Source organism: Panthera pardus, unplaced genomic scaffold (genome assembly GCF_024362965.1).
Source record: "Panthera pardus isolate Hobbes unplaced genomic scaffold, ASM2436296v1 HiC_scaffold_6, whole genome shotgun sequence".
NCBI lineage: Eukaryota > Metazoa > Chordata > Mammalia > Carnivora > Felidae > Panthera > Panthera pardus.
The window spans coordinates 3,733,724-3,760,534 of NW_026526991.1; the positions used below are offsets into that span (position 1 = coordinate 3,733,724).

Here is a 26,811-nt window from a genome sequence, read left to right on the forward strand (position 1 = left end):
CCATGAGGCTTGCATAAAACATCTTATAGATACAAGTCTTTTCCATGCTGGTAACAACTTTACTTCAACCATATGCAAAACTCCTTTTTTTTTCTTTTTAGATTTTATTTTTTCAAATCATCCTACACCCAATGTGGGGCTCAAACTCATGACCCCAAGATCAAGGGTCACACACTCTATCGACTGAGCAAGCTGGGTGCCCCTATTTATCTTTTTTTATGAGCATTTTTTTTCAAGTTAGTTAACATACAGTGTAATCTTGGCTTCAGGAGTAGAACCCAGTGATTCATCTCTTACATATGACACCCTGTGCTCATCCTGAAAAGTGCCCTCCTTAATGTCTGTCACCCATTTAACCCTCCCCTCCCTCCAGCAACCCTCAATTTGTTCTCTGTATTTAAGACTCTCTTATGGTTTGCCTCCCTCTCTAAAATCTCTCCTTTTACCTTCCTTCTTTTTATGTTTTTGATGTCACAGTTTACCTTGTTTTATATTGTGGATTCATTAACAAATTATTATAGTTATAATTACTATTTTTTAATGTTTTTTATTTATTTTTGAGAGAGAGAGAGACAGAGAGACAGAGAGAGAGAGAGAGAGAGAGAGAGAGAGAGAGCGCAAGCGGGGCAGGGGCAGAGAGGAGAGAGAGACAGAGAATCCCAGGCAGGCTCCATGCTGTCAGCACAATGAGCTGAAATCAAGAGTTGGCCATTCAACCCACTGGGCCACCCAGGTGCCCCAAGTAGTTATAATTATTTTTAATACCTTTGTCCTTTAACCTTTATACTAGAATTAAATGGCTAATACACTGCCATATTACAGTATTAGAACATTCTGAATTTGACTACACAGTTGACCCTTGAACAACATGGATTTGAACCGTGCAGGTCTGCTTACACGTGGAATTTTTTTACAGTTGACAGCAAAAGCCACAGGCATTTATTTACAACTGCTGACCCCAGTCATCACAGACTGAATAGAAGGTTACTGGTGCAGAGGTCATACCTGCTGCTCTGTAGGTACCTGGGGAGGCCCACAGAGACTGTCAGCAACTGCAGGGGACTCAGGACCAGGCAGGGATGCAGGGTGCCCTGTGTGTGCAGACACAGTGCTGCACAGGGGGCCCTGCACCCCAGCACCCCTGCCCCCTGAGTGCTCCAGATGGGTTTCAGGGCTGTGCCAGGGCAGCCATAGACCTTGGGCCCCTCCCTCCAGGGTTGGGTGTGGACCCCTTCCCACAGTGGCCCCCATCCCCACCCTTGGCTTCCCAGAAGCCAGTGCATTCACATGTAGCTGCAGCTGCCGATGGCCACAGGCCAGTGATGTACCTCCAAGCAGATGGGACGGCTCACCTCCAGGCCACTGTCATTGCCGCAGACCTTCCTGGTGGCCACTGCTACTAAGCCAAAAACCACCAGGCTGTGGAACATTGCCATCCCAGGCCACACTGCCCAGCTGGCTTGGCCCACTTACACGCAGATTTTTTTTAAATAAATATACATATGGTACTGTACTTTTTCTTTCTCACGATTTTCTTAACATTTTTTTCTTTAGCTTACTTCATCATGAGAGTGCAGTATATAATACATATAACATACAAAATATGTGTTAATCAACTGTCTATGTTATCAGTAAGGCTTCTGATCAACAGTAGGCTATTAGTAGTTAAGTTTTTGGGGAGTCAAAAATTATAAGGGGATTTTTGACTCTGCAGGAGTCAGTGCCCTGCGTAGTTCAAGGGTCAGCTGTACTTACCTTCCTGGTGTGTTGTATATTTTCATATGTTTTCATGTTACTAATTAGCATACTTTCATTTCAGTTTGAAGAAGAACTTCAACATTTCTTATGAGGCACATCTAGTGGTGATGAACTCCCTCAGCTTTTGTTTGTTTGGGGTAATCTTTCTCTCATTTCTGAAGGGCAGCTTTGCCAGATCATTCTTGGTGGGCAATTTTATTCTTTCAGCACTATGAATATATCATCCCACTCTCTCCTGGCCAATAAGGTTTTTGCGGAGAAGCCCACTGATAGCTTTATGGGGATTCCCTTGTAAGTTACACTCTTCATTTCTCTTGTTGCTTTAAAATTTTTTTTGACGTTATTTTTATTTTTGAGAGAGACAGAGAGAGAGAGGGAGACACAGAATCCGAAGCAGGCTCCAGGCTCCAAGCTGTCAGCACAGAGCCTGACTCAGGGCTTGAACTCACGAGCCATGAGATCATGACCTGAGCTGAAGTCAGATGCTTCGCCGACTGAGCCACCCAGGCACCCCTCTTGTTGCTTTTAAAAAGCCCAACAAGTGCCCTCCTTAATGCCCATCACCCATTTAGCCCACCTCCAAGTGGACACCCCACCCGACACACCACCAGCAACCCTCAGCTTTTTTCTCTGAATTTAATAGTCTCTTATGGTTTACCTCCCTCTCTGTTTTTATCGTATTTTTCCTTTCTTCCCCCTGTGTTCATTTGCTTTGTTTCTTAAATTCCACATATGAGTGAAATCATATATTTATTGACTATTTTGCTTAGCATAATACATTCTAGTTCTATCCATGTTGTTGAAAATAGCAAGATTTCATTCTTTTTGATCACCAAGTAATAGTGCATTGTACATATACACCACATCTTCTTTATCCATTCGTCAGTCAATGGACATTTGGGCTCTTTCCATAATTTGGCTATTGTTGATAGTGCTGCTACAAACATTGGGATGCATGTGCCCCTTCAAATCAACATTTTTGTATCTTTTGGATAAATATCTAGTAGTGCAATTGCTGGGTCATAGGGTAGAGCTATTTTTAATTTTGTGAGGAACCTCCATACTATTTTCCAGAGTGGCTGCACCAGTTTGCATCCCCACAAGCAGTGCAAAAGTGTTCCCCTTTCTCCTCATCCTTGCCATCATCTATTGTTGACTGAGCTGTTAATTGAGCCATTCTGACAGGTGTGAGTTGGTATCTCATTGTGGTTTTGATTTGTATTTCCCTGATGATGAATGATGTTGAGCATCTTTTCATGTGTCTGTTAGCCATCTGGATGTATTCTTTGGAAAAGTGTCTATTCATGTCTTTTGCCCATTTCTTAACCGGATTATATGTTTTTTGGGTGTTGAGTTTGATAAATTCTTTATAGATTTTGGATACTAACGCTTTATCAGATGTGTCATTTGCAAATATCTTCTCCCATTCCTTCGGTTGCCTTTTAGTTTGTTGATTGTTTCCTTCACTGTGCAGAAGCTTTTTATCTTGATGCTCTTCTAAGAGTTCATTTTTGCTTTTGTTTCCCTTGCCTCTGGGAACATGTCAAGTAAGAAGTTGCTGTGGCTGGGGCGCCTGGGTGGCGCAGTCGGTTAAGCGTCCGACTTCAGCCAGGTCACGATCTCGCGGTCCGTGAGTTCGAGCCCCGCGTCAGGCTCTGGGCTGATGGCTCGGAGCCTGGAGCCTGTTTCCGATTCTGTGTCTCCCTCTCTCTCTGCCCCTCCCCCGTTCATGCTCTGTCTCTCTCTGTCCCAAAAATAAATAAAAAACGTTGAAAAAAAAATTAAAAAAAAAAAAAAAAAAAAAAAAAAAAAAGAAGTTGCTGTGGCTGAGGCCAAAGAGGTTGTTGCCTGTTTTCTCCTCTAGGATTTTTATTGTTTCCTGTCTTACATTTAGGCCTTTCATCCATTTTGAGTTTATATTTGTGTATGGTGTAAGAAAGTGGTCCAGGTTCATTCTTCTGCATGTTGCTGTCTGGTTTTCCCAGCACCATTTGCTAAAGAGAATGTCTTTTTTCCATTGGATATTCTTTCCTGCTTTGTTGAAGATTAGTTGGCTGTACATTTGTGGGTCAATTTCTGGGTTCTCTATTTTGTTCCATTGATCTATGTGTCTGGTTTTGTGCCAGTACCATAAAGTCTTAATGATTACAGCTTTGTAATATAGCTTGAAGTCTGGAATTGTGATGCCCCCAGCTTTGGTTTTCTTTTCCAGCATTACTTTGGCTCTTTGGGGTCTTTTCTGGTTCCATACAAATTTTAGAATTGTTTTTTCTAGCTCTGGTGTTATTTTGATAGGGATTACATCGAATGTGCATATTGCTCTGGGTAGTATCGACATTTTAACAATATTCTTCCAATCCATGAGCATGGAATGTTTTTCCATTTCTTTGTGTCTTCTTCAGTTTCTTTTATAACCATTCTATAGTTTTCAGCATACATATCTTTTATCTCTTTGGTTGATGCCTAGGTATTTTGATACTGAGGTATTTTGGTTAATACCTAGGTATTTTATACATTTTCCATGTAGGTTGTCTGTAAAGAGTGAAAGTTTGACTTCTTCCTTGTCTCTTGTTGCTTTTAAGATTCTTTGTCTTTGATTTTTGACACTTTTATCCTAATGTATCTTGGAGGACATCTATTGAAGTTGAGACCTTTGGAATTCTCAGCCATTATTATTATTATTGTTAATTTAAATTCTACTTAGTTAGACCATTTTTTCTTTAAGCTTTCTCCCCCCTCCCCACCGCCCCCCCCTTTCTCCCTCTCTTCTCCTTCTGGGGCTCTAATAATCTGCGGATTGCTTCTTTTGATGGCATCCTATAGATCAGATAGGATTTCTTCACTCTTGCCTTCTTTTTCCTTTGTCACTCTCTGGATAATATCAAAGTCCCTTTGTTGTAATTCACAGATTCTTTCTCCTGATTGATTCATTCTGCAGCTGATGCCCTCTGTAGCATTTTTCACTCATTCATTGTATTTTTCAGCTCTAGAATTTGTTTGGTTTTTTATTGATATGATTTCTATTGTTTATTAAACTTCTCATTTTATTCATGTATTGTTTTCCTGATTTCATTGAATTGTTTTTCTGTGTTTTCTTATAGCCCATTGAGCTTCCTTAAGCAGCTATTTTGAATTCTTTGTCAGATAAAATGCAGCTCTCCACGTCTTTGGGGTTGGTTACTGGAAGATGATTGTGATCCTGTGGGGGTGTCATGTTTCCTTGATTCTTCATGTTCCTTGAAGTCTTGCTTTGCTGTCTTCATGTTGTGGTAGCAGTCACCTCCTTCAGCTCTTGCTAACTGACTTCAGGGGAGAAATTCCTATCAGTTGTGCTAGGGAGACTGAAGCTTTCTTTCTCAGACTTTCTATGAATACACCTCCTCCATACTTCTTGCTCCCACTTGTGTCAGAATTCTTAAGCTTGTTTGCCTTCTCTTGATCCTGTACCAGAAAGAGTGCTGACAGCCTGTTTTTTTTTTTTTTTTTTTTTTTTCTCCCCAAGGGTAGGGTTAGAGTTCAAGTTTGTGGTCTTCCCCTGATCTGCAGACTCAGGCTGGCTTTCCATGTGTGCTCACTAGCCATCTGCCAAAGCTCACTCTTGCCACCATCAAGAGTTTGCACAGAGAGCCAGCTGTAGGGTGAAGGTGTGTGGGATGAGGTACATGGATCACCAGGGGTGCCTTTGGGCCAGTTGGGGGGATTTGCAGTCAAGGTCTCCCCAGCAGCTTGTGGGCAGGCTTCTTGTTGGAGTCTGAAACACGTAGGATCCATTTCCCTTTAATGCCCCCTGAAAGTCTTATCTGTCACTCTCCCAGCCTTTCCCCACCCTCAAGTCATGCAGCTTATGACTTAGTACTCTGGTTGGAGTGAGTGAGAAATAGACCCATTTGGCAACATGCTGCACAGCTGGGGAAGCCATGTACTCCCTCACATGCTTGCATTTCCCCCTGTGGAGGAAATCAAGGTCCAAGAATATCTCCGTTAGCATGAGCTGTGCAGCCTTGGGGGAAGGGGGATGTGCGTAAAGTCAAACTGTTCCTCTTTCCCTCTCCAGTGAGTCCAGTTTCTTATATTCTTTCTCCAGTGGTGTGCTAGAACTTCTCTACTGGAGGCATGAACTTCCACAAAGGTTCTCTTGTCTGTGGGTGATTGTCTAAGACAGAGTTTTCCAGGGGTCTCCTAGGCTGTGGCTAAGAGGAGCTAGAGCCAGTTCACAGGCCACTGCAGGGTTCAAGGTGGGACTGAGGTCTGTACACCTATTACTTGACACATTGGTGGTCAAGACTCTTCCCTCCCAGTCTCCTTGGTGTGTGGTGCTGAATCTCATATCTCCCACCAGGCACTTTTGTCTGCACTTTTGAGTGGGGGTGTGGTACATGAGGGATAGCTTATTTAGCTACCCCACTTTAAAAATTCTTACTCTTTACCCTGAATATCCACCTGACAGATTATGTTCTCCCTTCTCCTTGTTCACCCTTTTTTGGAGGGAAATGATATGGGAAAGGGAGAGGCTGTCTCCATTCCTGGAGCCATCTGATAATGAGGTAAGAATGGCAGAAAAGTGTGGATAACATTGAATGGGATAAAAGGAATATTACAATGTTACTTTGCACTGATATGCACAAGGTCTGAAAATGGCAGGAGGATGTCCATTCCTAATGATACCCAGTCCTATCCTTCTTCAATCCTCCTCTTGGGCATCCCAGGCCTGGAAGATGTACGCATCTGGACTGGACTCCCCTTTTCTTTGTGTTCATTGTTGCATTCCTGGGGAATGCTGCTGTCCTGTGTGTGATCCAGACTGAGCATATTCTTCACAAGCTCATGTACTACTTCCTAGCTGTGTTGGACCCTATTGACCTGAGCCTCTCCACAGCCAGCACCCCTAAAATGCTGGGTATCTTCTGGTTGAGTCTCAGAGATATATCTCTTTTTTAAAAGTTGAGGTAAGAACAGAACAGAAAGCTTATCTTACCCATTTTTAAGTGTAAACTTCAGTAGTGTTAACTATATTCACTTTATTGAGTAGTGGATCTCTAGGATTTTTGCATACAAAACGGAAACTCTATACCCACTGAACAACTCCATTTCCCTTCCCCCAAGCCCCTGGCAACTACCATTCTACTTTGTTTCTACAAAATTCACTACTTTAGGAACTTCATATAAGTGGAATCATACAGTATCTGTCTTTTTGTGTCTGGCTTATTTCACTTAACGTATCCTCAAGGTTCATCCATGTTGTAGCATGTGACAGAACTTCCTTCTTTTTAAGGCTGAAAATAATATGTATGTATATACCTAATTTTCTTTATCCATTCATCCATTAATGGACTTTTGGGTTACATGTCTTCGCTACTGTGCATAATACTGCAGTAGACGTGGGTGTGAGTTTTTTTTTTATCGTTGTTGTCATTGTTTTAAAGATTTTAAAGTAATCTCTACAGCCAACGTGGGGTTAAAACTTGCAACCCTGAGATCAAGAGTCACATGCTCTACTGACTGAGCCAGCCAGGCACCCCTGGTGTGAGTTTTTTTAACAGCCTCATTGAGATATAATTCATATACTATAATTCATTTAATGTATACAATTCAATGGGTTTTAGTGTATTCACAGATATGTTCAACCATCGATGGCTCTAGTCAATTCAAGAACATTTTCAGGGGTGCCTAGGTGGCTCAGTCAGTTGAACATCTGACTCTTGATTTCAGCTCAGCTCATGATCCCAGGGTCATGGGATCAGCCCTCGTCTAGCTCCATGATGAGCGCAGATCCTGCTTCAGATTTTTTCTCTTCCCTCCGCCCTTCTTCCCAGCTTGTGCTCTCTCTTTCTGAATCTAAAAAAGAAGAGAGAGAGAACATTTTAATCACTTCCAAAAGAAACCTTGTACTTTTTAATTGTTATCCCTTATCCCTCCATTCTCCCCACCCAGCCCTAAACAACCACTAATCTACTCTCTGTCTTACAAATTTCCCTTTCCTGGACCCTCAAAGTAATGGAATCATATAGTATGTGGCCTTTTGTGACCAGCTTCTTTCCCTTTGCATAATTTTCAAGGTTCATGCATGTTGTAGCATGTGTTAGAACTTTACTCCATTTGTGGCTGAATACTAATATATTGTATGGTTAACCATATTTTGTTTATTCATTCACCAGTTGGTGGACATTTGGGTTCTTTCCACCTTTTGGCTGCTATGAATAATGTTGCTGTAAACATCTGTGTGCAAGGTTTTGTGTGACATATGCTTTCATTTCTTTTGGATATATACCTAGATGTGGAATTTCTGGGTGATATAGTAACTGTATTTGATCATTCGAGGGATTGCCAGATTATTTTCCACAGTAGCTGTACCAGTTTTACATTTCTACCAGTAGCATATATGAGGGTTCTAATTTCCCCACATCCTTATAACTATGACTTTTTTATTCTATCCACCTTTCTAGGTGTGAAGTGGTGTCTTGTGTTTATTATTTGCATTTCCCTAATGGTTAGTGATGTTGAGCTCTGGCCATTTGCAGATCTTCCTTGGAAAAATGTCTGTTCAGATCCTTTGCCCATTTTTAAATTGGGTTGTCTTTTTATTATTGAGTTGTGAGAGTTCTTCATATACTTTACATAGAAGTCCCTCATCAGATATGTAATTGCAGATATTTTCTCCCATTGTGGGCGTTGTCTTTTCTCTCTTCCATAGAGGCAAATTATAGCTATAAATTTCCCTCTGATCACTACTTTCACCCCATAAGTTTTGGTATGTTATATTTTAGTGTTTTGGGTACATTTTATGTTCATTTTCATTCATGTCAAGTATTTTCCCTAGTATGTGATGACTTGCTTCTGTCTTGCTTCTTTCAAAACTCTGCCTTTGTCTTTTGAGAGTTTGGTTATGCTGTGTCTAGGTATGCATCCCTTTGAGTTTATCTTATTTGGAGGGCAAATTCATTGAATTTAACGTGTAGCTTAATTTTTGTCATCAAATATGGGGAACTTTTAGCCAGTATTTTTCAAACATTCTTTCTGCCCTTTCTCTCTTCTTCTGTGTATGTTGGTATGCTGCACGGTGTCTCGTAGGTCTCTGAGCATCTGTTCATTTTTCTTTTCTTCTGTTCCTCAGACAGGCTAATTTCAATGGCCCTATCTTGGAGTTTGCTGATTTTTTTTTCTGCCTGGGCATGTCTGCTGTTGAGCCCCTCTAGTTAATTTTTTTTTTTTTTATTTCAGTTACTAGACTTTTCAACTTGTAGGTTCCTTTCTGTAACTTCAATATCTTTACTGATATTTTCTATTTACTGAGACATCATTCTTATTATTTCCTTTAGTTCTGTTTTTTTGTTTTGTTTTATTTTATTTTTTTAGAGAGCATGAGGAGGGGAGAGAGGGTGAGGAAGGGAGAGAGAATCTCAAGCAGGCTCCACGCTCAGCACTGAGCCTGACATGGGTCTTGATCCCACAACCCTGGGATCATGACCTGAGCTGAAACAAAGAGCTGGGCACACAACCAACTGAGCCACCAGGTGCCTCTCCTTTAGTTTGTTATACATGGCTTCCTTTAGCTCTTCGAACATATTTAAACTAGCTGATTTAAAATTTAATACTAGGGTAAATTAAGACATTAAAAAAAAAAAAGACATTAAAAAGCTTGCTTTGTTCTTACCAAGATTCAACTGTCTTTCTTAACTGAATACTCTCTGGGCTGCTGCAGACTTTTGGTTAATTTCCAATGTTCTATGAAAGTTGATTCTGATAATACGTGGCAAGGTTTTCATTGCTTTTATGGAGGGAACAAACATTTGGTGGTTATTACTGGACCATTTTTTGTTGACTTCTTGCTTGGATTTTGATTCAAATAAACTATAGAAAGATATTTTTGAGACAGTTGGCAAAAACTGAACACAGAATGGTTGTTAGATTATTAAAAACTTAACTTTTTGGACAGGAAAATTGTATTAAGGTCACATATATTAAGGTGACCTTAATATACTCTATACTTATATACTCTAGCTCACAAGGAAAAAGTATGTGTGGGAAGAGAGATATGAAATAATGGCACATATTGATGGTTGTTAGAACTGAATAATGGGTACATGGAGGTTCGCTGCACCATTTTATTTTTGTGTTTGAAAATTTTTATAATAAAATAATTCTTAAAAGAAGAAGTGTGCCCTTGGATCCAAACAAGACTGCCTTGAACTGGGAAAAAATTGAGTCCCTGTCTGTGGGTAGAAGAGAATAAAACAATGCCTGGAAGATAGGCAGGGTGTGATGTTGACAGCATGAAGGCTAAAAGGATAGAATCAATCAGGCACCCCCAGGATAAAAGTACAAGTTATATCACAAGTGAAGACATGTAACCGTGTCTCAGTCTGGAAGGCTGCTCCCTAATCCTGACTCCCAAGTCCATGGTCTCAACCACCATCCCCTGCCACATCCCAGGGTAGTGGGAAAGACTTCTTTCCTGGGACTGGCCAAAGAAGTGTACCCACCTGAGACCATTCCATTTGGCTAAAACAGCACTATGATCAAGACCCAAAGCTGGAGCTATGCATGGGGTGACAGGCCTCCAAGGACAGAGGCCTGGGATGTGGTAGGTTTCTGACCTTCTAAGTAACCCACAGCCTTAAGACATCAACTGGGGAAAGAGAATGCTCTCTGATGACTCCAGGCTCCATCAGTGAAACCCCAGTAATCTTAAATGACGTTGTAAAATATGTACTTGTAAGTTCTTTACACCATATTCTAAATACCAGTGATGAAATTTGAAGCAGGGTTCAAGAACGAACGGCTAAGAAAGAATTCTTGAGACATTTTGGTGCAAAAAGGTGATTTTATTAGAGCACAGGGACAGAACCCGTGGGCAGAAAGGGCTGCACCCGCAAGTGTGAGGGGTGACTGATTATATACTTTAAGTTTGTAGAGGCAGGGGAGGTTTCTAAGGAATTTCTGTATGCTGAAAGCAGGGTCTTATAGGACACTGAAGATTTAACTAGTGTCAAGACAAGATTATTTTTAGTTTTTAATGAAATAGAAACATTGAGGCATTAAGGCAGCCATCGACTCCTTGAGGAATGTCACATACTGCATGTCTCAGGTATCTGTCAGTGGGCTGCAGGCTGTAAGGAGATTTCATTTAAACTACATTATTCTTGCCTTTGTTCTCATCACAAGGATCTCAAACCCTGAGGGAGGGGGTATGGGAGATCTACCCAGAAGAGTTCCACAGGGCAAGACAGTGCAGACCCGGGGCGCTGTGTGCTCCCACATTCAAGCCCAAGGAAAACCTACCTAGCCTGCTCTGCTGCCAGCTTTCCAAATGGGGACAAGAACCATCAGGGACCACAGGTACCCTGTGGCCTTAGCTAAAGGAACAGGGCTTGGAAAATAGCAACAAAGGCAGGCAGTCAAGAACCTGCCATTCTTTTACTTTCCTGAAGAGGAGGAGCAGGAAATATATTTTAAGATACAGAGAGGGGCGCCTGGGTGGCTTAGTCGGTTAAGCGTCCGACTCGGTTTCGATTCATGTCATGATCTTGTGTTTTCTGAGTTTGAGTCCCACATTGGGTTCTGTGCTGACAGCACGGAGCCTGCTTGGGATTCTCCTCCCTCTCTCTCTGACTCTCCCCTGCCCGTGCTCTCTCTCAAAATAAATAAATAAAACTTAAAAAAAAAAAAGACGCAAAGAGCCCCTAGACTTGTCTTCGGACACTGGTGGGGGGTGGGTGTGGGTCTGAGCCTCCTCTGAAGCCAGGTTAGAAGAAGAGAAATGAATGGAGGGGCTGGGGGTGCTGCCAGGCAAAGGACCAACTGCAGCAGCCCGGTGGGAGAGAGGCTAGCTGGCCCTCACTGGCACCCAAACCCAGAGTGCCACTGAATGAAGCCCTGGCAGAAAAGGGGACATGAGCTGAAAGGTGCAGAAGACAATGCAAAATCCTTAGCAGACCAGGGTCTGTGTGCAGCAGGAGGGCTGAGGAGTGAGTCTGAAGGGAGTGGGGAAGGGGGTGCGCGAGACAAAAGGCCTGTGCCTGCCTGTGTTGTCACCACCACTTGAGTTGGGCAGAGCAGGATGGCTCCCTGGTGAGAGGCAAGTCTGGCATGTCTAGGAAGTATAATCTGTAGGTCACTTTGGAAAATAAGGAGCCAGAAGATGCCACACATCTTCCACGTGAGGTGAGATTTCAAACCAGCACCCTGTGCACTGCTGCCCAGAGTCCCTAACTGAAGGTGCCCACGACCCCACGTCCATATTGCAACTACCCGATTAAAGAACAGCTTTATTGGTAACCAGAGGGAACCAAGGTAACCTGGCTGGTGTTAGCCTGCAAGGCCTTATCCAGGCCGGCAAACCAATCACACAATTTGTGGGAGTTCCTGACAAGAGGTCAGATCTCCAGTCCTAATCATAAGAAAAATTCCAAGTCCTGATTTCAGAGTCAACAGAAAGAAGATCGGAGGGTATCAGTGGCCCTGCTTGTGGGGGCTCAGGAGGCTGGCTCAGTTGTTCAGTAACATCTTTGGGGCTATGCAGAAAAGGTAGAAACCAGGAAGGCCATAGGAAATCGCCCCAAGACAAGTTTCCAAGAAGGTTCACACTTGGGCAGGGTGTGGAACCTGGCCCTCAGATTGCACTTTGGGTCTCACGGGGCCAGGTCACTGAGTGGGCCTGGGTGTCAGAGAACCCCACTTACTAGCCCTCGGCATGTGGAGGCTCCATGGTCTGGGCTCAGTGATGCCGCCACAGCCTGTCACATGTTTCAGTTCCTCATTGCTGGGACTTCCCCAGCTTCCTGATGGGATACAGGTACCACATCACTACCCCTGAAGGGTTGATGACCACCGTGAAGTTGGTTTTAGGGTGGAGGCCACTGATGACATCACCCGTGTAGACGTTCTGGGCCTGTAGTGGAAAGAGATATCGCCGGTACTCATGTAAGAATGGCTGCAGAGACCCCCTCAGAGGGTGTCAAAGCCCGGACTCTGGCCTGTCTGGGGTGGGTCTCCAGCGTGCCCTACAGAAGTGGGAGCCCGGAAGGGGACCAGCCACAGCCCTCGATGCCTGCAGCTGCCTCTTGCGCTCCTGCCAGAGGACCACCCCCAGCAACACCCACCCGGGGAAGCCCGAAGCCCCACAGGTAGTAGGATACTCACCTCATAGGTGTTGGAGCTGTTAAAGTTGAGCTGGGCGAGGGAGGAGTGGTAGCGATAAGGCATATCCGTCCGGCGGCTGAAGAAGACTAAGGCGCTAGCCTCGTCGGCCAGGGGCCTCACGTACACTTCAATGTGGGATTTCTCCTGGACACAGAAGGTGGCTACCGGCTGGGCTCCCTGCTCAGGCAGGCCCTGAAATCCCCTCCCTGGCCCTCCTTTGAGCTTTGGGTCCCCCTAACCCATGGCTCCATGTCATGCAGAAGTTTGGAGGATACCCCAGCCCTCCAGCACCCCCAGCTTATTCTTCCCTGACTCAGCAGATGCTCCCCGACACTTAATCTGTGCCAGGCCCCACGCTAGAACACAGACGGAAGTGCATAAGGTCCTGTCTCAGACAGTTCATAGGCTAACGGGAGGGATAGACGTGGGCAGCTGCTGGCACTGGAGCGGAGGACGCTGTCCATAAGACTGATGAGCTCTGCCCGGAGCAGCCGGGAGGGTGATGCCCCGTCCTTCAGAAGGTCCGTGGGCCTGGTTCCACCATGAGCTCCTCCAGCAGGATTAGTTCCCTCCTCTGGGGATCACCAGTTCTATATGTGCCTTCTATAGTTGTGTGGATTTCTTTTAACTAGAGAGGTGAGGATCTGTGCAAAGCGCACAAGCTGGGAGGCTCTATGCTGTTGGAGTCAAGTTCTGTTGTACCCTTCACCAACTGTGTGGCCTTGGGTTATTTAGACTCTTCAAGTCTCAGTTCGCTCGTTTGTTAAGCAGGGAAGTATTTACCTTCTCAGAAAAGGGACCCAGAATGCCCAGCACACAGTAGGTGCTCAATAAATAGTAAATGCTAGTCTAGTGCTAGTAGCAGTTGCATCCCTTGGCTCAAACAACTCCTAAGCTCTGGAAGGAAGCCCTAGCTATTTGCCAGACGTCACAGACATGTGCAGAAGTCTCGCGCTTCCAAATCTAGGGGCCCCACTGTTCCCGTGTGCACTTGTGTGGTAATGTCTCCCTTTCCCAGATCCCATGAGCTGTCCTGCTCTGGCCTTGTTCTCACCCAGGCAAATGGGGGGACGGTTGGAGCAGCTCCCGGTGGAATCCTTGACCGAATACAACCAGGAAGGTGAGCTGAGCAGATTTGAGGCCCAGCCTTCCATAACCTCCAGGCTGGCAACCTTGTTCTCAGCGGGGGGCCTAGTCCCTCAGCCTCCCCTTCCCTCCCCCCACACTCCAGTACCTTGAGAATCCTGCGTCCTTGGATGCCCAAGGGATCCTGGTTGATTTTGATCATGAGTGGATTCTGCAGAATGTCCATATTCTGGGCAGAAATGGTACGCAGGTCCGTGGACATGAAGAGGGGGGCTGCCAACACTGTCCATAGGGCCATCTGGGCCCGGGCTTGCTCAAAGCTGAGGCCGAAGTTCCCTATGAGCAGCTGGGGGCAGAGGAGAGGATCGGTCAGCTCTCCCTCTTTAGGAAAGTGGGCACGGGGACCAACTCTAGACACATAGCCCAGGCAAGAGAAGATGGAGCGGGAGGACACTGTGGGGCCTGGTTCAGCGAACACTATTCCCTAGGAGCGTGGCCTTGGGGTGTGTCAAGTAAGTCACTCTCCCTCTGAGCCTCAGCTTTTTTATTTCACCAAGATTATGGGGTGGTAATATGCCATGGCATCGGTTGTTCAGAGGATCCAGTGGAGTCCTGCTGCCAAAAGCATTTATACACCGACACACTAAAGTCAAAAAATACAGTCAGGGTGGCAGCGGTAGGTACCAGACCTGGACACAGTCCCTGCTCCTGCCACAAGTCACCCACCTGCCCTAAACACAGGTGGCAAGACTGAGGGGGACACTTCCTGACCCCAGGGCAACCAATCCACAGACTGGACACAATTACCGCTAAGCAACATGGTTACGTACTTAGTGATACCCATGTAACACAGCACTGCATGTGCCAAACTGTGCCAAGCGTGTTAAAGGGTCATCCATTTCAATACCCAGAACAACCCTATATAAGGTAGCTACTTTTCTCATCTTCCAACTGACAAAACCGAAGCACAGAAAAAATTAAGTCACTTTCCCAAGGATAAGTGGCCGAGCGGGAACCAGAACTCGAAAGCAGGCTAATTGGTGTTTCTCCAGGTGTCTATCTGGCCTGGTGTCTGTAATTATTGTAATCACTGGTAGTAAATGCTTGTCGACTAAACGAAGAGATAGCTAGCAAGTCATAAGATAAAGCGCAAAAACACTGAAGTCAGGGCTACGAGTGAGGTAGGTGTGAGGGGCCGACTCTGCCTGCAGAGGCTCTGTGGGAGGGGAAGAGGGCACAGGGCATTGAAAGGTGGTCAGAAGCAGGCCTGGCAAGGACAGTCTAGGGAAGGAATGACTGGAGTAGGTGGACTCTTCATTATCTTCACTGTCCCGAGGAACAGTGTCCCACGAGAGTCACTACAGACCAAGTTCTCAGGTTTCAAGAAACATCAGAACCGCCAGGGAAGACTGTTAACAATGGGTATTCCCAGGCTCTGTTCGAACATCCTGATCCAAAAAGTGGAGGTGGGGCCCTGGGAAGAGACATGTAAACCAGCTCCCAGGGTGAGTCTGATGCAGCTAGTTCAAGGACACATTTCAGAGACACTGATCTAGAACCTGGCAGTGAGCGTCCAGGAAGACAGCACAGGGCAGTGGGGGGGCAGGTCTGTCGCGGCCCGCAGGCCTTGGGCCATCCCCCTCCGTGCTGGTACCATGTCTGGGTCGTTCCAGTGTCCAGGGCCTGCCACCGGCTGCAGTATGTCCTGGTGGTCCACAAACCAGTCCAGGATGGACAGCACGCTACTCCAGGAGTCCTGGATGTCGTCATAGTTGCGCCAGACGTTGCAGATTTCTGCCAGCAGACTGTAGTTCACCTGGATGTCGGGGGAAGGCAGAGTCCAGCAGCGGAGTCACGCCTTGCTGCCCGGAGGCCTGCACGGGGGCTGAGGAGCCTCAGCAGGAGACACACAGGGTGCAGAAGGGGGAAGAGAACAGGCCCCGAGCTAGATCACGATGAGGAAGGTCTCAGAAAGCGGGGTCCTGCCCTGGGGCTTCCCAGGCCTCATCTCCACCTGTGCTGGTGCCGGAAGTCTGCCCTGCCCTCTCATGCCCGTTGGGGCCAGGCCCGGGGAACGGGCCCAGGCTGGTACACCCACAGCCCTCGCTACTGCACACCCACCCCTGTATTCTCTCAGTGAGCCCCGCCGTCTGCCAGCATTCTCCCTCGGGTCTACAAGTCTGATCCCACCCTTTCTAGTGTCCTAGGTGCTGAAGGGCCCCTGGTGATATGCCCACAATGCCTTTCAGAGGCTCAGCCCCCCTTGCATGGCCTCACTAGCCTTCTAGATGTCCTAGCCCACTCAGTACAACCAGGATTCTGACCACTGGCTGGATGATGTGTGTCAGCACATGACGTGTAGTTCCATGCCCTGGACGCCCATCCCTTCGGCCCACCTGAGAAGTGCCTCCTCTTCTCTAGACCCGGGGTTGGCTGAGGCCCCCTCTGGGGCACTCAGAACCCTCTCCTAGACTGACAAATCAGCACACCGGCAACTATGATGAGAGCAACCCTGACTGCACAGGAGGGGAGGAGGCTTGGGTGTGGGGAGCACTGCCAGGTGGGCTCACGGAATGGCTTACCTTTGGGGGAAGGCCCCCTTCATAGGCCGGCCAACTGCAGGAGAAGGCAATGGGGCGGCCTGTGGCATTCAGGGCAGCTGCCATCTTGGGGTATCCTGGAAAAACCCCACCCCTACATTTTAGGCCTGAGGCGGCACAGGATGAAATCTGGGGCCTCAGCCCAAACCTCCCACCGAATGTGAGGGAACTGAGGCCCAAAAGAGGAGGTGCCTCCCCCTGTACCCAGAGCTACAAACACTTCCTGGGTGGGCATGGTGCCAACCCATCTTTAGGAAGCCTGGGAGGCAATAATCCTCCCAGCCTCTGGATGCAGGGAATTGGCAAATACTACCCCCTGGGGGCCATACAGACAGACAAGCTCGCCCAGGTAGGCCCCGGTGAGCTTTCCATGGCCACCCCTCCCTGTCTACCTGATGGCCCCTGGCCAGCTCCAGGACCCACCCATGGCCCGTTCCTCGGGGGTCGAAAAGCAGCCATCCAACTTCAGCATGTCCACCTTCCACTCGGCAAAGGTTTGAGCATCCTGAGTCACCTTGTCTAGCGTGATGCCTGGGTAACCCATACAGGTGAAGTTGCCCATGTCCTCGTAGATGCCCAGCTTCAGGCCCAGGGAGTGAGCCTGTGGAGGGTTGAGGACACAAGTGGGCTTAGGCAGGACCCCCAGGGAGCCACCTCACAGGCACATCTGACCAGTCCTCATTAGAAAATTATCGGCTCCCCACTATTGAAAGGAAAGAGTGTGTTTGCTGGTCTGTCTTCTGCCAACTGTGGTCCTTCTCCTCACTCCAACACACACCTCCCATGGGCAGCTTCTGGCCTCCAGGCCTTGCTTCTGTCATCCCCTCTGCCTCAAATGTCGTCTCTCTATAGCAGCTCAAGAATTGCCTCCTCCGGTGAATCTTTCTGAAATCCCAGGCTGGAAAAGATGCCCCTCCTGGCTCTTACCCACCACGGTGGGCCGAAACTAGCTGTCCATTTATCTGTTTTCCCCACCAGACTGTGATTTCTCAAGAGGGATTGTGGAAATAAGCCCTGAGCGGGGGGGGGGGGGGGGGGGGGGGGGGGTGCGTGGAGACCCTGGTCTGGACCCCAGGCTAAAGGGCAGGGCTGGGGTGGGGCTCACATAGTCAGCCAGGAAGGCAATGCCATTGGGGAAGCGCTTGGGATCTGGTATCAGGCGGCCTTTGGCGTCACGCCCACCAATCCAGCAGTCATCCATGTTAAGGTATGTGTAGCCCAGGTCCCGCCATCCGTCTTGTGCCAAGTGGTCGGCCATCTCCATGAAGAGCCGCTCGCTGGTGAGAGGCAGGGGATGGGGCAGCTCAGTCACCCCCCACCCCCTTCCTCAGAGCTTTTCAGACTTTTCAGAGGATCTGAGTGTGAATCCAGGCTATGAGAACCATAAGCAGGGTGGAAAGAAAGGAGCCGTTTGGCCCCAGGCTGCAAGACTGAGCCAGCCTGGCTGTAGCAATGATCTCCTTTCGGCAATCTCAGGGGCTGGGCCCGCCACAATGCCCCTGCCCCACAGGCCAGACAGCTCCCACAGAAGCCCCAAGCAGGTCACAAGGCTGTCAATGTCCCAAAGGTCACCTCTGGTTGCATTCTCTCTGGCACGGGCGCTCTTTTCCTGCCCTCCACTCCCTGCCCCTACTCCCCGGGGTCTTGGGCAAGGCTTGTTAGGTGGTGTGGACCTCGCTCACCTGATGCAGTTCTTCGGGTCCTCGTCGCAGTCAGTGTTGCAGCGGAAACGTTCCCAGGCCAGCCAGCCCATGGGTGGCTTCCGCAGGAGCCCATTCTCTAGCACCAGCACCCGGGCCACCAGGGCCAGCAAGAGCACTGCAGGGGAGTCAGAAGGATGACTGTCAGTGGCTCCCCTAGCCCCAGCCCTCGCCCCACCCCACCCATATGCTGTTGGGCTCTGCAGAGGCCGCTGGACTTCCCATTAGGGGAACAACCAGACTCCTGGGCTTGAGAAGAATTAGCTCCTATTGTAACCGCCCACTCCAGCAGTTACAGTGAGTGGGCTCATGGTGCCTGGGGCAGGGCAATGTGTTTGAGGCCTGAGTCCCCACCTGCTATTGCCACAGCAGTGCCGGAATCGGTAAAAAACTAACACTTGAGGTTGTGTCCTTTCTGCACCCTGACTAGCTCCCCCAACTCGGTATACACAGAACTTGAGCACTATAGCCAGACTCCAGGTCTCCTGAGTCTCACCCAAGGCCCTTTGCTCTCTACCACAGACCCCCAAAAGGCCTCAGAAGGGCTTAAGAGATTAGCCAGGTTTGGATCTGCATCTAGCCATCTACGGAACAACTACTGCGGTGTTGATAACACATAAAGCAGGTTCTCTGTACTTTGAGGGAGAAGGGGAGAGAAAGGAAGTGGCCTCTTTGGAAGAGAACTGATTCCTAGGTGGGGAGCATCTCCTTCTTGCTGGCCCAGCTCCAAGAGTAAGAGAGAGGAACATGTCTCCCACATACCCACATCAAAGAAAGAGGCCCAGACACCAGAGGGCTGGAACTTCCTCCAGGGAGCCTCTATCCCCATCGGGTCTCCTGCCCTCCCCAAACCACCCCCACCCGCGTAGGTACCTGCTTTCAGCAACATCGCTCTGGACTCAGCGTCTCAGGACCCGGCCGGATCTGCTCTCCTTTCACCAGCTTTATACGTTGGATTCTGGAAGGTAAGAAACGTTAGGTAAGCACCGGGGTCCACTACTACTGCCTCGCTAGCTCTACCGCTCTCAACCTTGAGCGTGGATCCCACAAGCCGCCCTCACTGTTCACCACCCCCGGCCCCCAGCTATCACTTCCCCGAGCCTGGGTTCTTCCTTCAGAAATACTAAACAAGATGTCTTAGACGTTAGACCCCCACCCCCTCTGTAGTGCCGGGAACCCCCGGCCCCACGGGCGGCCCTCCGCCGAGCCGGGACCAGAAAAAGGCAGCGACCGCCTCTGGGACGCCCTGGAAGAACGGAGGCGTCGGCCTGGGACCAGGCTTCGGACTCCCACCGGCTCTGGGTTGCCCCCGCCCCCACCCCATCCCCACCCCGTCCCCAAGGACAGCAGCCCAGCACCCCTAGCGCGGGGACCGTCCCTCAGAGTGCCCCGCTTGCGCAACTCACCCTGCGGACGCACCCAGAACCGCCACAGGCTCCGGCCTTTGGAACGCCGATTGCTGCTGTAACCTGATTTGCCTACAGCGTTCCACAGGGGGCGGAGCCTGACGGCGGCAAGCCTTCCCGGCGGAACCTATCAGAATCCCCCTAGCAATGCCGTGTCCCGCCCCCTGTGGGCCCATAAGCCCTCCCCCGAAGTTCCCAAAGCCCCGCCCCCTCAAGTTCCTTCTCCGCGCCCACCTCAGGCAGGCACCACCCGCGGAGCAAGTCTATGGACTGGGTGACCTGCCTACCGTGGCTCCCCGAGAGGCTAGTCCTTTCACCTCTGCGGGGTCCCTGAAGGCGAGCACAGTGCCCGACACAATGTAAACGCTTAATAAATACTATGGAGTGAATACCTGCTTTTTAGAAAGGAAGTGAGAAAATGCCATGATGCATGGTGTAGGGCACTGTTTTTGCAAAGCCAGGAGGCTCTCCTCCCCTACCTGACACTCTGGGCCAGCCACCCATTGTACTGGCCCCAGGCACTCTACATATTCCTTCCCTCCTTCATTCATGAAATGTGTTTTTTTTTAATGTTTTATTTATTTTTGAGACGGAGAGAGACAGAGCATGAGAGGGGGAGGGGCAGAGAGAGAGGAAGACACAGAATCTGAAGCAGGCTCCAGGCTCTGAGCGGTCAGAACAAGGGCTGGAACCCACAAACTGTGAGATCATGATCTAAACTGAAGTTGGACGCTTAACCAACTGAGCCACCCAGGCACCCCTCATCAAATATGTTTTTTAAAGTTTATTTACTTATTTAGAGAGAGAGAGAGCGTGCACATGAGTAGAGGGGGAGAGAATCCCAACCAGGCTCCACGCTGTCAGCACAGAGCCTGATTCAGGGACCTGAGCCAAAATCAAGTTAGATGCTTAACTGCCTGAGCCACCAAGGCCCCCCTGGAGTACTCCTTCACAACATACCTCAGGTCACTCCTTGCTCAAGACCCTGTGACAGCTGTTCATCTCAGTCTGGAGACTCACAGATTCACAAAGCCCAACCCCACGCATGCTGACCACATATCCTGCTGCTGTCCCCCTCCTCCCTGCCTCTCTGCCACACTCTTGCAGTTCCTCAAACACAACTGGTCTCAGGGCCTTTGCACTAACTGTTCCCTCTGCCTGGAATCATCTTCCTCCAGATTTTGGCATGACTGGCTCCCTTATTTCCTACCAGTATTTCTCAAATGCCACCTTCTCAGTGAGGCCTACCCTGACCATCCTATTTGAAACTGCAACCTCGCTGCTCCAGCAATTCCCAAGCTCCGTGTGACTTCCTATATTTTCCATACCACTTATTACCTTCTAACACATTTGTTATGGTTTCTGTTATTAACTGAATAAAAGTTAGTGGGAGAGACAGATAATAAACAGGAAATAAAAGCATGAGTATAGGGCATGTTCTGTAGTGGCTAGCGCTATCATGAAAATACACCCCAGGGATGTGATAGACTTGAGGACAGGCTACTTGACATCGCATAGTCAGGGAGAGGACATTTAAGTCGAGACCTAGTTGGTGTGAAGGAGCCCCGAGAAGTTAGAACTGAGGGATAGAGGCAAGAAGGAACATTCTAGGCTGCAGGAACTGCAAAGGCTCGAGCTCTGAGCTGGGAACCACCAAATTCATGGGCAGATATTCCGACCTCCCCGGCTTCCAGGGCCGTCAGGAACCCCCAGCCTCCTGCGTTTGGTTGTGCATTCGGGGAACCCTCACCACAAGCCTACCCTTGGACCAATTCCAGGCAGAGCCCTGGGGACCGCGGGTGGGTTGCAGGCCGGTGGGAGTGGCGGAAGCAGAAATCGATAATCCCCAGAAACAGAAATGTGGGCGCTTCTGGAGCCGGGTGGGGTTGCCAGGAAGCTCGGCGGGGCCTCGCAGACTGGATAGGAGCCCGCCCAAAGGAGGCGCCGGGCCCAAGCCGTCCCAGGCTTGGCTCAGTGGGAAAAGTGGGCCGGGCGGGGAGAGGGGGCTGGAGAGGGGAAGAGAAGGACTCCGAGTTCTCCCGGCGGTGGGCTGGGTCCGAGGCCCGCGGACGGCCTGCGGCGGGGCCCTGGGTTCGAGGTCGCCCGCCGCTGACCAGCTCCGTGGTTCTGGCAAGTCTCGGCCTCTCCGGCCTCAGTTTCCCTCCCGCGTGGATCCAGAAGCCGCTTCGCAGATCCCCGGGTGAGCTGTGGGAGGGGAGGGGGGGGTGGTAACTCGAGCCGCCCGGAAGGGGTCTCCCGGCGTCCGCGGCCACGTTCCCGCCCGGGCGGAGGCGCGGGGGCCGGAGACCGGATCGCCCCAGGCCGCGGGCGCAGCCCACCGCGCGGACCGCCCTCCCGGGCTTCGGCGCGCCCGTCGGCGCGGAGGTGAGCGCGGGCCCCGCGGGCTCTGGAGTAGGCGGCCCCCGGGAGGGCGTGGCCAGCGCGGACGTGGCGGGGCAGCCCCACCGCGCGAACCCGGAGACTGAGGTTCCCGGCGAGGCGACCGCTGTTTTAGGGCGGTGGCGGGTCAGGGGTCCACCCGGTGGCCCCAGGCCGGTGGGTCCGGCGCCCCAGCCCGTCCAGCTCCTCTAACAAAAAGACCGGCGAGACGCGGTGCACCGACTCCCCGCCGGCTCCGCGGTCGGGGCCTCGCACCCCTCCCCAGGCTCGCGGCGGGGGCGGGAGCCCTGCTCCTCCCGCTCCGGAGCCCCTCTCCGCGCCCCGGTGCCGGGCGGACACAAGGCGCGGCCGGGGCAGACCTCAGTGAGCTCCTCCTCCTCCTGCGACCACCCCACCCTCGTGGGCCCCCGCTTAGGCCTTATCATGACTGATCCTTACTTTATTTCTTCCGTAATTCATTTTTACATTCATTTATTATTTACTTTTGTCTGTTTACACTGTGTCTCCCCGCTTGAATTTAGGCTCCAGGAGGGAGGGGCTGCTTTGTCCGTTGGCGTTTTCTCACTTATTTGAATACTTTCTTCCTGGATATTGGAAGTCAAACGGGGGGGGGGGGGGTGAAGGGGGGTGGAGGGGGGCATGCAGCCAAGGTGAGTCCTGCCCATTCTGGGGTTGGGGATAATGCTGTAAACACAAATGAGATCGATCATTGTGGCATGAAGGAAATGCAAACAGAAGTGAGGGGGCTGCTGGTTGGGTCACCTTAGATCAGGTCACCTTGGTGATCAGGACCACTTTGGATACAGCCATCAGGACAGACCTCTCAGATTAGGTGACTTAAAGCCAACCTGCGACATGTGCTAGAAGGGAAAAGCAGGAAGCTGAGGACACTTAACTCTGACCTAGCCTTAGGGAGTAGAGTACTGAGTTCTGAGAAGTGATGTTCAATTGCTCCTTATTTAAGGGCCTGGCCTGGGTGAGTGGGTGGGTAGGGAGATGATCACGGTAGGCCTCCTGGAAGAGGTGGTGGTTTTACTGGGCTCCTAAGACTGAGCAGGAGTTCTCATCCCCTAGGAGGGGGTCACTGGGTTTGACAATCGTTTTGCAGGTGCCCTAGGAACCACACAGTCGAAGGGCTGAGCCGTGGCGTGTGGCCAGACAAGCCAGGCCCCTGCCCTCTTGCTGCGAGCTCTGCTGGTAAGTGAGTCACTGCCAAGGCTTGCCCCTAGAAGATATGAGGGAATCGGGAGACCCAAGTTCTGCTTCTCGCTGGTCATGCAGCCTTGGGCAGTTCATCTTCACTGCTCTGGGCCTCAGTTTTTCATGAGTCAGGAGGACAGTTGAACTAGGTGTCACTTATGATCCGTGAGGCACCGACAGTCAATGGCTGAGGACGGTCCTACCCAGCCACGCCTTGTGTTTGTACCGCACTCTTGTTTACTGCACAGATCCCCATCTAAGCCCCCGCTGATGGAGGAATGGGGCAGGCCTGCCTCACCCTGCGCTCATCTGGCCTTGAAGGCTGCAGATTCTTACTAACGGGTAATTGCGCCATCAACGAATGAGAGGCCGCAGGGGCCCAGGAGGGCCACAGAAACCCTGGAGGTTTGGCCTCAGGGTTGGAGCTGAGGGGCCCCTGGATCAGGGGATGGTTTAAGCATAATGATTTCTATGGGTTCTGTGGGCTCAGGATCCATTTCAGCTCAGCCGATACCTTTTTCTTTGGATTTTAAAAAGCGGTGTCAAAGCCCTCCGTACCTCCTGGTCTGGTACACGTTATCATTTTCTCTGAGCCCTCTGGTGTCCAGTTTTTTCCATGACCCTCACAACAACCCTCTGAGAGAAAAGTCAGGGGAGGCTAGCCCATTTCACAGATGAAGACAGTGAGAGCCTCAGGGCACACAGCAAGTGAGTAGAGGCCACAGAGCTGGGGCCCAGGTCTCCTCCAGAGCCAGCGTTCTTTTCCCCACAGGAGCACAGAGGCTGCCTCCCTCTCTGGCCCTCTCCCGCCGCCACTTTTTTTTTTTTTTTTTAATGTTTTTATTTTATTTTTGAGAGAGAGAGACAGAGACAGAGTGCGAGTGGGGAAGGGCAGAGAGCAAGGGAGACAGAATCTGAAGCAGGCTCTAGGCTCTGAGCTGTTGGCACAGAGCCTGATGCGGGGCTCAAACTCATGCTTAACCAACTGAGTCACCCAGGTGCCCCCCCTTTTTTAATTTTTTAAAAATGTTTTCCCCTCACAGTTCTTATGGGAGCCATGAAGCTGAACGAGAGGAGTGTAGCCCACTATGCACTGAGCGACTCCCCAGCAGACCATACGGGCTTTCTGCGCACTTGGGGCGGGGCAGGGACTCCCCCCACTCCCAGTGGCACTGGCCGGAGGTGCTGGTTTGTTCTCAAAGGCAACCTGCTGTTCTCCTTTGAGAGCCGAGAGAGCAGGGCCCCGCTGAGCCTGGTGGTGCTGGAGGGCTGCACGGTGGAGCTGGCCGAGGCTCCAATGTCTGAGGAGTTTGCCTTCGCCATCCGTTTCGACGCCCCTGGTGTGCGCCCGCACCTGCTCGCGGCAGATGGGCCCGCGGCCCAGGAGGCCTGGGTGAAGGCACTGTCCAGGGCGAGCTTTGGCTACATGCGCCTGGTGGTGCGCGAGCTGGAGAGCCAGTTGCGAGATGCCCGCCACAGTCTGGCCTTGCATCGCCACTCATCCTGGAAGGCCATTACCAGCCGCTATAAGCCCCAGGCTCCAGACCATCGGCCTCCGGGCCTGGAAAACGGCCACTCCCTCTCCAAGGATTGCAGCCCTGTGGACTTGGGTGAAGAAAGGGGCAGCAGGCCAGCAGGGCAGGGCTTGGCGGAGTTGCAGGGCCCTGCCAGCCTCTTCCTGGGCAGGAGGCAGAGCCCCCTGTTCCCTGAGACCTTCTACTTCTCTGCCTTGCACAATTGGTATGGCCAGGAGATCTCGGAGCTGAGGCAGAGGTGGATGCAGAGGGCCCGGGGGAGCCGGCCGGAACGTGAGAAACAGGATGGGCACTGAGCCTCGGCTCTTTGGGTTCTGCCCTTGTCCTGCTGGTCAGGACACCAGAGCCAGTGCTTCTCCAGGAATTTAATGTTTATTTGTTTTAAAGTTGCTTTTTTTGAGAGGGTCCTCTCCTTCCTGCTTTTTAGGCCCCCTCCAGGCTCCAGATCCACCTTTGTGCCTGGAGGGGGACCAAGGAATCGTTACTTGCAACCCCTTTGTTTCCTGAGGCCCAGAGAGGAGGGGATGCTTGCTCAGCAACCACAGGGCCAGACCCAAGTCTCCTGACTCTGTGCTGGACTGCTCCGCTCTCAGGGAATGTTAATGAAATGGAGGAAGTGGGGACTATTGCATGGCCTCAGGCGGCCCTGCCTGTTTACCTACACGACAGACTACAACCACAACTTCTAACAACAGACTCTACAACCACAACTTCTAACACAGGGAGTCGTGTGTACATTTAAATACCAGAAGCTGGCTGAAATGTTGGCTCGAGGGACTGACACTGTCAGAGAAAGTGGATTTATTGTCCTGGGGGTTTCTGGGGCCCAGCTCTTCCTGAGCGGTGGGAAGACTGGGCATAGGAACTGCAGTTTGGGTGGGGCCCTTTGGAGGGACAGGGCCTTCAGCCAACGAAGAGGGATTGATTCTTCTCAGCAAGTGTTGGGGCCCCCATCTTCTCTCCCTGGCTGCCTTGTCTATAGATGGTGCTGGTCATTGTCCCAAGATGGGCTGGGAGCTTTTTATGTCAGCAGAAATCCTTCCTGTATTCTGTCCTTAGCAGCCAGCTCCTGGAGCTGCCAAGTGGGAAGCCAAAGAAGCGAGGAGGCAACGTGGCTCCCTGGGGAAGCCAGGTTGTTATTTTGGTTTTCAGTCGAGGGCATTCTGGGAGTTTGAACACCAGGATAAATTCTTCTAACTGCTCCCAGAGAGCTGTTCCCAGCCCTGAACCCCTCCTAGGAACTCATTCACCATCCTGCTTGTCAGCCAGCGCGTATCTGCCAAGACCCTCTCACTGCTACTCTCAGCAGCATGGCGCCAAGTGTTTTATCGATTGTTTCGGGAGGCAAAGTGGCTGCGTCTAGAGAGCCAGCAGCCAGACTAGCCTGAGCCCTAGAGGTGAGGCAGCAGTGGCTCGATGGAAGATGCAGAACCTGGTCAAGACAGCCCCCCCTCTCCATACACACAGTCTGCCCCTTCGTAGACTCTCAATCCCTTATTAGGGCCTTGGGTAGCCTGACCAGGGCCAACGAGGTCCAGAGGCTGTGACCGACAGCCTCTTCAGTCCAGCACGCCCAAGGCCACCCAGAGTCCAGAACCGGTTCCTGCCAGGCTTGTGTCCTAAGAAGAGGGGCTCCCTTCCGAACCCTGTACAGGAGTCCCACAGCCCACTGCGCCTTGTTTTCTACACAGACACTATAGGCTTTTATCTTTCTTATGGTTACAGTATTTTTATATGATTAAAACATTAGGTTTTTATTACTCATTTTGGTTCCTCAAAGTTTATTTTAACAACCACTTGACCAATTTGTGCAAAAGCCCCACTTCTCCCCTTCAGTTATGGTTTACATTTGCCTATAGAGAACGTGTACCTTGGCAAGAAATAAAATTCCCAAATCACCCAAGTAGTACAACTAATAAATTTATATTTTTTTAAATATTAAAAAGAGAAATACAATTGTTTCAAGCTCAATTAAAGTGATTTCTCT

General features: G+C 50.1%; 2 protein-coding genes across 3 annotated transcripts; one reads left to right on the forward strand and one right to left on the reverse strand.

Annotated features, from left to right (window-relative positions):
• Window positions 1-12,010: 12,010 nt before the first annotated feature.
• NAGA (alpha-N-acetylgalactosaminidase) lies at window positions 12,011-19,810 on the reverse strand. 2 transcript variants are annotated; one of them, XM_019447056.2, is made up of 10 exons: window positions 19,690-19,810; window positions 19,157-19,241; window positions 18,266-18,401; window positions 17,689-17,860; window positions 17,007-17,184; window positions 16,566-16,660; window positions 15,638-15,799; window positions 14,132-14,329; window positions 12,898-13,041; window positions 12,011-12,646 (listed from the first exon to the last, which is right to left on the reverse strand). In XM_019447056.2, exons 2-10 carry the CDS (start codon window positions 19,170-19,172, stop codon window positions 12,512-12,514), a joined length of 1,236 nt encoding a protein of 411 aa, XP_019302601.2. In that variant the 5' UTR covers window positions 19,173-19,241; window positions 19,690-19,810; the 3' UTR covers window positions 12,011-12,511. The 2 variants fall into 2 exon arrangements, with proteins under 2 accessions (XP_019302601.2, XP_019302602.2); XM_019447057.2 differs by lacking the exon at window positions 19,690-19,810 and adding an exon at window positions 19,440-19,578.
• A 1,891-nt stretch (window positions 19,811-21,701) lies between these two features.
• PHETA2 (PH domain containing endocytic trafficking adaptor 2) lies at window positions 21,702-26,588 on the forward strand. The gene is made up of 3 exons (XM_019447059.2): window positions 21,702-21,889; window positions 23,198-23,286; window positions 24,333-26,588. Exon 3 carries the CDS (start codon window positions 24,338-24,340, stop codon window positions 25,118-25,120), a length of 783 nt encoding a protein of 260 aa, XP_019302604.2. The 5' UTR covers window positions 21,702-21,889; window positions 23,198-23,286; window positions 24,333-24,337; the 3' UTR covers window positions 25,121-26,588.
• The last annotated feature ends 223 nt before the right edge of the window (window positions 26,589-26,811 follow it).

Bases quoted from the DNA above. Each gene is read 5' to 3' on its own strand.
- PHETA2 (XM_019447059.2), top strand. From the start codon at position 24,338: ATGGGAGCCATGAAGCTGAACGAGAGGAGTGTAGCCCACTATGCACTG.
- NAGA (XM_019447056.2), bottom strand. The intron at 14,330-15,637 runs GTACCAGCACGG...CTCTGCCCCCAG, and splicing joins ACTGGAACGACCCAGACATG to CTGCTCATAGGGAACTTCGG. The intron at 13,042-14,131 runs GTACTGGAGTGT...TTCTGTGTCCAG, and splicing joins AAGGACGCAGGATTCTCAAG to GAGAAATCCCACATTGAAGT.